The following is an 11733-nucleotide window of genomic DNA, read 5'->3' as shown; positions in this document are numbered from 1 at the left end:
GACGAGCTGGGCCTATGAGATTCGTCTCTAGATAAAATGATGATGGTACCAACGAGGCCAGAACTAATGTAAAGGTGCGTCAGTCTTTAAATTATTATTAGAATTCTGTGTTTATCTTTCATTTATTAAACTACTTTTTTAGGAGGGCTATAGTTTGTTAAAACAAATGAATTTACCAATACCAGATACCATTTTTTTAAGTAATTTTAAAAATACACCTTGAACTTATTAAGTTAAATATCAAATAAACAGTCCCCATCACCCCTTCTGTCTGGCTCTGTTGTGAGTGATTGTGAACGCACTTGTTATTGTACCTGCTTGATAAGTACTTGTACTTATTATTCTTCAGTTTTCAATCAGTTGATGGAATTATATTTTCCCAAATATTCACAAAATGTCGCAGCCCTATTTTTATCTAGAGGCGGTACACTAATTTTAACCATAGCCTATTGGCTAACCTATATTTGATTGCTATTAATAATTCAATTGTTTTGCAGGAATGGATATTCTGTGAATAGTCCAGCCGGATGATCCCCACTGACTTCAGTCAAGTTATGAAACTTGAGACACTTAGCATCTGATGGAGAAGCACAAATTCCTGTATACCAAACCCAGTGTCATTTCGATATTAATTGTACTGAAATATGCTTATGATAATGAACAATTAAATACAGTATGATCCTTCCTGTATTCTTTTGCATTGACGTTAAATTGACTGTTAATTAATATAGTAAATTGTTTGTTAATTAGTAAAAATTTTTTTTTCCTGAAGCAGTTGATAATATATATGGTAAAACACTGAAAGATCAACAAATAAAGTTTGAAATGTAAAATCACTGTGGTTTGGATCATTTTTTGAGTTTCGTACAATGACAGTTACAATGTATTTTAATCCAAATACATGCAACTAAATTGTTTTCTCATTACCTGCAATGTAGCCTCTTTATTTTTACAAATTAAACAGAATGATTATATTTATTGAACAATAAATCTGATAGCTATGGAGATCAGAACAATTAAAAGAATTGCATATTTTCTCCTTTTTGTCTATTTGTTTTATTTATGGCCCAATAGAATGCTATAAATATTGTTTGTAAATTTGGAGTTGCATATTACTTACTGTAACTTAGAAATAATACCAAAAAAAATTGATACTAAGGGGTGAAATGTGTTGTGATTAATTTAAGATTAAAATATAAAAGTATTGAAAAACAAATGGATGTCATGTAATTAAATCAATTAGGCCTCCTTTTTGGCCAACATACTGTACAATGAACAATAAATTAAACCTTTCTCATTAAACAATAATTTCTTACTCAGCTTCTCATCAAATGTTAATTAAAAACAAAAAAAAAATTATATATTTATTCATTGTTTAAATTTCGGAAATACAGCTGTATGCAAAGGATGCAATTGTCCATAGATACGATGATATTCACCCATTCGTCGTACGTAGCAAATTGAGGTTCCTAGATCTTAGCCAGTTTGAAAAATTAAATATTTATACAGTATTATTATTATTTAATGCTATATTAACTACAACAATTACATTACTGTATGTCGAAACTAATATGTAGGTCTATTTAAAATAGATGTCTGCAAACCCGACGTGAATATCGACTATTGTGCTCTCTCTAAACTAGGCCTAAACCTGAATGTGCTCAACTCGGCGAGAAAGCATGAGCTTGGCTGTATCATATTGATAATAATACTGTATTTATTAACTGGCGTGAAGTTGGTTACTTTCCATGCAGCACACTTCTGTTGTGAAGGTGCGTTTAAATATTACCTCCATGGTTGGACGAATTGTGATATGGGCCTAGCAATCCTCGCGGTGCACAAGCTGAGCTGACCTGCACCTGAACCCTCCTTATCATTAGCTGGGCCGAGGGGAAGAATAATTAGCATATTTAATATATGCGACGGTAATTAGCCAATCGGAAATCAAAGTTAAATACGTCAGGCACCACGAAATCGTGGTGCCTGCACTCGAAATCCTCACTGTTTTCCCAGTCCCTAATCCCAGAAAAAGTATACTATGGAACGCCATGCAAATAAGTAATATGGAACGCCATTTGTGCCAAAATCGATTTATTCTTAAGCATTTCAACTGATTAAGACAAAGATTAGGGACTGGAACCCAGTCTATATTTGAACAAGAGTTCGTTGCCAGTGTAAATGGGAGTAACTCGGGTTCAACCCGGACTTTTTCGTTGGATGTAAATTGGAAATGCTGTATGACGTACATAACTTATTCCTTGTTGTCACATTCAGCCACCGTGTGGCGCTGTTTAGCGTTGAGTTGAAAATAAATCGGTTGTCAAGCAAACGGCCATTGAGTTATTACAATCTGCTTTAAGTGTCTTTTATTATATTTGTTATTGTAACAAACAACATGGTGTCAGAAGTGGTAAATTACATCAAATAGATTAGATGAAATTACAAAGAACCTACCACGACGTAGAATCTCACAAATCAACACAGTTGACAAAAAAAAAACACCAAAGTTTTCAGGCACTGGTGTTACCATTGAATTTTCAGGACACCCTACTCAACCGAGTAGAAGTAGGTGGTACGCTGACACCTGCGTGAGTACAATTGTTGTTTAACGACGACGATAGGCCTACACAAAGTGTCCTGTACAATTCGTCACCATTAATTCATACACAGCATATAGGCTAGTAGAAGGAAGATGGCAACTTACTTAATACCACCACCTCCACCAATGATATCACCAAGGATGGTAACGATAAACAATGGAAAGTTTTTCAACAAAATTGGGAAGATTATTTAATTGCAACAGGGTTAAGTACTAAGGACGAAACAGTTCAGTCAGCAATATTAAAGTCAATAATGGGACCTGACTGTAAAGAGCGATTGTCAAAATAAGAATTAACAGATGCACAATTAAAAGATCCAAAGGAAATTTTAACCAAACTGCAAACTCACTTCACACCCACTCGAAATGTTTTGTACGACAGATTACTCTTGCATAGTGCTGAACAACAACAAAAAGAAAACATCAGTCAATATGTACATAGACTGAAACAGTTGGCAGAACCATGTAAATTCGAAGCACTCAACGATAAAATGATGAGGGATCGTTTAGTATTAGGTGCATGGGACAAAACTGCAAGAGCCAGATTGTTCCGCAAGAAAGAATGCAACCTTGAAAGGGCAATTGAATTGATTAAAGTCAGTGAAACAACGACGCAGCAGCTAACGGAAGTAGATGGGAATGAAACACAGGTGGTGAATTGTGCAAACAGTACAAAAAAGCCAGACAAACCGACAACAAAGAAAAAACATGGCAAAACCACTACAACAAAGAGTAACAGCACGCGGTCAGGTACATGTCGATATTGCGGGAAAGTTCACGAATTTAAGAAACAAAAATGCCCAGCCTACGGAAAAAATGTGGTTTATAGAATCACCTCAAAGAGATGTGTAGAACAAAACAAAGAAAAGCAGTTGTCAATAGAGTAGAGGACACCGATTCAGATGACTCAGCCTTCAATGTTGAAACAGTTGGAGCTATATGTGATAATAATAAAGGCACACTAATGGTATCACGGCACTTACAAAACTCCAGTGGAGAGGTCAATACAGTTAAATGTCAGATAGACACAGGTGCTTCATGCAACGTGATGTCATATCGAGACCTGCAGACACTGGAAGGTACAGACAAGCCGAATATGAGACCTTCATCGACAGCACTGAAAATGTATAATGATGAAGCAGTTGCAGTAAAAGGAGAGATTACCATAACCTGCCGACATGATAAGCAGAAGTCAGAAGTAACCTTCAAGATTATTGACACCACACAGGCACCACTGTCAGGGGCGGATCCAGAAATGTCCAAAAGGGGGGCCGGAAGGGGGCCGAAAGTTGGGCCGATTGAGACAACACTGTCGTAAGGGGTCCGGGGCATGCCCCCGCGAAATTGTTGTGTTCTAGACGCCCGAACGTAACATTTGAGACATTCTGGGCTATCATTTTTTTCTTTTTCTCTGTTTTTTTCTTTTTTCCCTTTTTTTACCTCCCAAAGGGGGGGGGGGGGGGGGGCCAGGCCCCATATCCGCCCCTGACTGTTATCAAGCTCTACATCAATAGAAATAGAAATGGGTTTGATACAAGTAGCAAAGCATATTAATGAGATTCAAAAGAAAGATAGCAGTCAAGAACTGGAAAAGAAAATACTAAAACAATACCCTGAAGTATTCGAAGGTCTTGGAGAACTACCGGGAGAGTATCACATTCAAATTGACAGAAATATCACACCAACCAAGCATCCAGCCAGGAAAATTGCAGTTGCAATAACAGGAGATGTAAAACAGAAACTGCAAGAATTAGAGGCCAAGAAAGTGATAGAAAAAGTCACTACACCTACGGACTGGATTAGCAACTTGGTGGTCGTGAGAAAACAAGGAAAGTTACGAATCTGTTTAGATCCACGTGATTTAAACATGGCCTTAAAACGTCCACAATACCCTAAGCCCACAGTTGAAGGAATTTTGCCAGAACTAACAAATGCAAAGGTTTTCTCAGTACTGGATGCCAATGATGGTTTTTGGCAGGTGAAGTTAGATGGAGCAAGTAGTGAGTTAACAACATTTGCTACGCCATTTGGAAGGTTCAAATGGTTAAGACTTCCGTTTGGAATTAATACAGCTCCGGAGAAATTCCAAAGAAGGCAGCATGAATTAATCGAAGGATTAAAAAGAGTACAAGTTGTGGAAGATGACTTAATATATGACTGTGGAGAAACCATGGATGAGGCGATTGTAGACCATGAAACCAAATTGACCAGTTTCCTTGAAAGAGCAAAGAAAATAAACCTGAAGCTGAACAAGAGCAAAATGAAACTTAGGCTAACAGAAGTCAAGTATATTGGACATATACTAAGTTCAGAGGGAGTGAAAGGCAGACCCACTCGAAGTCAAAGCCATCAATGAGATGCCTGTACTAGACGACAAGAAAGCAGTACAGATGCTGATAGGCCTTGGACATCAAGTATTTGCAGGGAAGTAAGATGTACATAGCGGATTGGTTAAGCAGAGCATACTTACCAGGACATGAGAAAGAAGACAATATATTTAAAGAAATTGAACAGATAAATGCAGCTGACCACATCAATGTTAGTAAGCCAACCCAGTACCTGCTGAAGGAAGCAACAGCTAGGGACAGTCAAAGCCAAACACTGATGGAGATGATCAAGAACGGTTGGCCAGAGACCAAAGCAGAAGTTCCGATTAATATTCGAGAACACTTTAATTATCGAGAAGAAATAACAGCTCAAGATGGTATCTTATTCAAAGGACAGAAAATCATCGTACCTACCGAGATGAGGAAAAATCTGTTGCAAAAGACTCATTTAAGCCATCTGGGTGCTGAAGCATCAATTCGAAGAGCTAAAGACAGTTTATTCTGGCCAGGAATGTCAGCAGACATCAGAGAAATAATAGACAAGTGCCAGATCTGCCAAACTTACCAAGACAAGCAGAAGAAAGAGCCAATGATGCCATACCCTATTCTTACCAGACCATGGGAAATAATCTCTCAAGACATACTTACATATAGGAACAGAGATTACCTTGTAACAGTAGATCACTACACAGTGATGTGTGGTTTCTGGATGAATTACAAGATCTAACATCTAAAACAATCATTGAATGCAGCAGAACGCACTCTACAAGGAATACCATCAACACTGATCACAGGCAATGGGAGACAGTGGATTAGCCGAGAATTTGCTGAATTCACAAAGACGTGGGAGTTTAACCATGTGACCAGCTCTGCCTATCACAGTCAGATTAATGGGAAAGCAGAGGCAGCAATTAAGATTGCCAAGAAACTGATCAAGAAAACTTTAAAAGAAGGACCCGATCTATACCTTGCAATTCTCGACTGGAGAAACACACCAAACGATGCAGGACACAGCCCAGCACAACGGCTGTTGTCTAGAAGAACAAATACACTTTTGCTAGTAACAGAAATCCTTCTACAACCACAAGTAGTTACTGGAGTCTCAGAACACATTAAAAAAGAAAACAGATATCAAAATTACAGTACGACAAAAGTGCAACAAAGCTACTAGAACTTGTCATCGGGGAAACTGTGAGACTCCGGCCTGAAACAACAACCAGGAGTGGCAGACAGCAACCTGCACGAAAAAGGTAGGACCTCGTTCTTACTTAGTAGAAACTACAAATGGCAAAGTTTATCGTCGCAACAGAAAGTTTCTACGCACAACGCCAGCAAGAGACATTGCTAAAATAAAATGCCAACAGTTGCACCCGACAAATCAGACATCACATCCACAACGGACATCCCAGTACCAGAAAGACCAAACAGAACAATTGACAAGAGCACAGTAAACCAACAACATCCATCAACTGGAAAACAAACAGAAGTTTCAACACCAATCATACCAACTCGGCCCAGAAGAACCATAACAATGCCAAATCGATTCAAGGACTTTGTAACAAAGTTCTAGCAGGGAGTTTTTCCTATGTTCGTGTTAATATTTAAAAAAAATAAAAAATAAATAAATAATATACATGACCTAGATATCAACAGCATCATAAAGAGGATGGCTGATAGAATTTATATGAAACTACAAATTGGCACATAAGAAAATAATTCAAACAGGCATATAGGGAATTTCTGTTTATTAATACTGTGATCACATAAACATGCAAGTAATTATGCTATAGTTCAAAATAAATAAATAAATAAATAAATAAAAATAAATTTAAAAAATAAAGAAAGGGAGATGTTGTATGACGTACATAACTTATTCCCTGTTGTCACATTCAGCCACCGTGTGGCGCTGTTTAGCGTTGAGTTGAGAATAAATCGGTTGTCAAGCAAACGGCGATTGAGTTATTACAATCTGGTTTTAGTGTCTTTCATTATATTTGTTATTGTAACAAACAACAGGAAATGCTCCCGGGATCACCCCGGAAGTAACCCGGGTCGATTCTGCCTTTGGCAGTGTAAAAGGGGTATTAGTGACAGTGAGTGCTTAAGACCCGTAATCGATCTTACAGCCTTATATTCATTAAAGGTTACATATTATTATTCTTCCCTAATAGACAGGTTGAGATCTATCACTGTAACGGGAATCGCCAAAATATTTTACAGGGTCGGCGGACGATTAATATTTTCGGAGACTGGTAATAGAAATTGTCATGACTTCCTTTCCTTGTGCAAGTGTAACTGTGTATGAAGTAGCGTTTAGTTTTTCTCTATCATATTGACTTTGATTCTTATGTTTACTTCTCGTCGTTTACACCTAACTAAATATTATTGTTACCTGCAGGCGTCCATACAACAGCTCTCAACCAAACGTGAAGTTACATGCATAATCGTAACAAAAACACGGCATTTTTTTTTTCAGTCATACTAAGTGTGTTCAACTTATTAGTTCGGCGCACAATCGATGTTTGTGCAATTTCACCCATCATATATTCATTAAATACCAGGGATTTATAGCCTAAAAACTCTTCGCCAGTAAAATCTTGGGTCTACTCATAATAAAAACAAGTCTATGTTCAAGTTTTTATTTTTAATCTGTCATATTTAACTGATCTAAGACTACCAATGTTTTGGTGTTTGTCGATTGGTTGGTAACGGATTTAATTCTAGATCTGGGTGGGGTTCACCTCTACTTCACATTAGTCCAGTGTTGTGTTTTGGCCTTCACTTTATTAAATAAAATATTAATCAAAATGTTTATTGGTGATCCGCTTCACGGGCGGATCACCTCTTGTTATTGTCAGATATCATCTTCTTATTCTTCTTTCTTTCTAACCATATTTTGTGCGCACGATATCTCAAAATTGGCGCGAGCTACGCACATGGCAGCTTCAACGAACATTTGGCTTGGCCTGAAATAGCCACAATAAGGTTTTCAATGTGCTCAGTCATGCGTGACGTCATCTACACGCAATTTTGCGTTTTTACATTATCGATCATATCCAATTGTCCTAACCAATTGTCATTTCTAAATCATATTCAGTAGTCATAAACTTTAAGTCAAGGTTGAATATCACGTACCGAAAAATTTGCGTAACACGCGCACGCGTGCGTCAAAATTTCAAGATGCTTAGAATCACTTTTTGACTAAATTCGAGCACTATCAGGTCATTTCTAACATTTCAAAATGTTTTGACATTTTGACGTGCGCAGCACGTACGGAAGCTAAAGATTATGTTTTTTTTTTTTTTTTACATATTTTGGGTTCCTGACATTGTTTTCACAAATTTCCATTCTTTACGGTCATCTTATGGCCAATAGCAATGCCGCACGCGTGCACCAAACATAGGAATCTTTGCACGCGATTGTGCCGATATACAGTGAAAATATGCTAAAATCAGGCCTATTTTTAATCTGTTATAGCTCCTTAGGATGAAGGTGACCCTCAATTTTTATTATATTTTCTGAAAGCACATGAGTTGTAAATATGTTGATGATTGGACATTGTGACGTAATCATATTGCCATCTAAATACAATAAAACTGAATTTTATCTATAACGTCATTTTTGAAAATACGCATTTGAGCGTATCTCGCTTATCCTTGATCAATCGTCTCCCAACTTTGAGTACGTTATATCTGAGACAGATTTCTTTCATATATGATTTCTTTTACATTTTGTTGACGTCATCATGGTCAAAATAAATGTATTTTATGACCCTCCTCATCTTTCGTTCCTCAAAATTTCGATGACCATATGTCATCCTAACCAGTCGTAATTTCTGAATCATATTCAGTGGGCATAAGTTTTAGGTCAAGGTTGAATATCATGTGCTTTAATTTGTCTGTGCGCGCGTCATAACCTGCGCATATACGTGCGTCAAAATTAAAATATGCTTAAAATCATGCCTATATTTAATCAGTAATAGCTCCTTAGGATGAAAGGTGAATCTAATACCACATAAATAACATATTCAGAACTATCTAAATATTTTGTCATTTTCTGCAACGTACATGAGAGCTAGCCCTCTGGTTATTATATGAAAGTTAAATATTTCTTGATTTATGAGAAGAGATAATTATGTTGACTTTGCATAGTTACCATTAAAATAAAAATTACTTTCCTTAGCTTGATTTTCTATAATACATATTGTTATTCTATATTTTATTAATGATTCATAAAACCTTAATTACATGAATTATAGACCTATTTAAATTATGTAAAAATATAATAACATTTCTATAGCAACATTTGCTATGGTGATGACCTTGCTTTCATACTCAATACGATATTTGATAAACATTTCAATAAATCCTTTACTAATTAGTATTATTAAACATTAGGTCTTCATTATACTTATTTTATGAAAAATTAGGAAATTTTAATTTGCATAGCATAGTTGCTATGGTGATGACCTTGTATTTTATACACCATTGAGTTTACTTTTTTCTATAAAAGCTGTTTATCGTATACAAAATATTGCATAAGCTAATCTAATGATATTTCACTTGAGACAAATAATAACAGCAATTAGGCCTATGTGAATTAGGAATTTTTACATTATGCTCTTCTATAATATAATACATAATTTAAATACAAAAATATTCATAAACCTATGACAATGATGATTACAATAAGCTTTAAGCATCCCTAATACTTAAATTTCATGAATAAAAAAGAGGAAAATTAAATTTGCATAGCAACGGTTGCTATGGTGATGACCTTGTATTTTATATACCATTGAGATAACATTTTTTCTACAAAAGCTTGTTTATCGTATAAAAAATATTGTATAAACCAATCTAATGATATTTCACTTGAGACAAATAATAACAGTAATTATGTAAATTTCACTTCAATGTAGTTGTTCCTTGATTTTTTTCCCTACATAATGCGCTTCTATATATAATAGATAATTTAAATACAAAAAAAAAATGTTTTCATAAACTTGTGACAATGATGATTTCAATACGTTTTAATCATCCCTTTATACATCATTTTCTTGAACAAAATAGGTAATTTAAATTTGCATAGCAACGGTTTCTGTTGTGTTAACCTTGTCTTGTATACATAATGTGTTAACTTTGTTCAATAAGAGATTTTTATTATATAAAAATTATGTATCTCTTGATTTTTGCTTGGTCATTGACAAATGTACAGCAATTCTGCAGATTTTTTTTTTGCTATGGACGATAAAAATAGTGTTGCTACGCAATGCATCAGAAGTTTCTGGAGTTGTTTTTTTTATATAATCCTATTCTATCACAATAATAGATAATTAAGATATTACCAATATGTAATCACAATAGCAACGGTTGCTATTGTGATTGAAATTATTGTTTTTGTTAAGGCAAGATTTATTTTCGATGATAAACGAATATTTTGAGTAAATATCACAATTGTTGATAATTATTATTCGAGTAATGTTATTTTTTATATAACTGAGATAAAAACTATAATTTAAAGTGGAAAAATGGCGACCATTTTGAATGCATCATTTGGAGGTGTTCCCTAAAGAGATTTTAGGTAATTTTAGTTCTGAGCTTCTCAAGACCAATATTTTCAGATATCAAAATTAGCCGGTAGTACTTCCATAACCACCTCGACGATTTTTAGAGGAGGTTTGGCCATAATCTGCTCGCCTACCCTCTCCTCGGGAGAAAAAAAAACACAATTCGTCAGGTATACAAAAAATTACAGTATAAAAAAGTACGGTATAGTAGACTATAAAATCGATTAAATTTTTCCCAAAGAGTTTGAGCGATTACCGACCAAGCCTAATTTTACTCTCGTCGGGGACATCGGCCCCATTCCTATCGCGAAAAATCTAGGTGTGTTAATTTCTTACCAGTAGATGACATCATGACAATTGCTGTTCGTGACATTGTGCCATTTTTCTTTGCTTCTAATGAAAACACAGTGGGATAATCAAGGAATTTTATGCCAAGCCACTTAAAGGCAATATATTCTTCTTTTTTAAGTACGTGGTTTATACATTTGGCTCCTCCTGAAAATACCGTATCACATACGTATGTGCCTGCATCAGCCCAAGTGACGTTCCTGAGGCCTCGGTCGTCGTTCAGTATATCTAACGTTATATCTTCAGTTACATCATCTATTAAAGTGTATCCACGTACTTCTACTTCTCTACCACTATGTGGTATTGAAAGGTAAAGTGTATCCAGTACACATTCTAAATGAAAATATAATAAATGTCAATAAAATGAGCTCAAATTTATTACTATCATCATTATTATTATGAATCGGTTTTCCAAGCCAGTGGTTTTCATTTTCGGCTAAATACTAAGCAAATGTCCAGGAATTTAGGTCCGTCCAACCCACATTCCACTGGGTCTAAATAATGGGAAACAGGACGTCGTATCCTAGGCTGGATTCAAGGGTAAATCCGGGGGGGGGGAGGGGTAGATGAATTACAAGTAGAACCAATGTGATTTTGAAGATCTTTAAATATCAATTTAGGTTCGATATTGAATTTTGCGGAAAATCTCAGACTCGAGATGTTTACAATAGACTGAACTACATTTCTATTTAGTTCTGATTTAGTCCTAGCCTACTATACACTGTTGAACAATCCCTAATACAAGTTGTTAGTCCTACCTACCTGTGACCAACACAGTGAATTGAAAGAGGAGTATCCTCACAAATAATGCAGCATTGAAGCCCATTGCTGAAACTTTAGTCTATCTGACTTGTAACTAAAATCCTACCTTACGCAAAGCTATCCAATTTTTT

At 35.6% G+C, this 11733-nt stretch overlaps 1 protein-coding gene across 1 annotated transcript in view; it reads right to left on the bottom strand.

The window, feature by feature from the left end:
- The window catches only part of LOC117121588 (tyrosine-protein kinase receptor Tie-1-like), a 46542-nt gene extending 34809 nt beyond the window's left edge, over positions 1-11733 (bottom strand). The window contains exons 1-2 of the mRNA XM_033266823.1: positions 11603-11733; positions 10829-11173 (exon numbers count right to left, since the gene is read on the bottom strand). Of these exons, the coding sequence (XP_033122714.1) occupies positions 10829-11173; positions 11603-11666 (409 nt within the window). The 5' untranslated portion in view covers positions 11667-11733. The remainder of the gene's footprint in view (positions 1-10828; positions 11174-11602) is intronic.

Source organism: Anneissia japonica, unplaced genomic scaffold (genome assembly GCF_011630105.1).
Source record: "Anneissia japonica isolate Jap-2015-1 unplaced genomic scaffold, ASM1163010v1 scaffold18213_len63581_cov115, whole genome shotgun sequence".
Classification (NCBI taxonomy): Eukaryota; Metazoa; Echinodermata; class Crinoidea; order Comatulida; family Comatulidae; genus Anneissia; species Anneissia japonica.
This window is presented reverse-complemented; position numbering and strand designations above follow the sequence as displayed.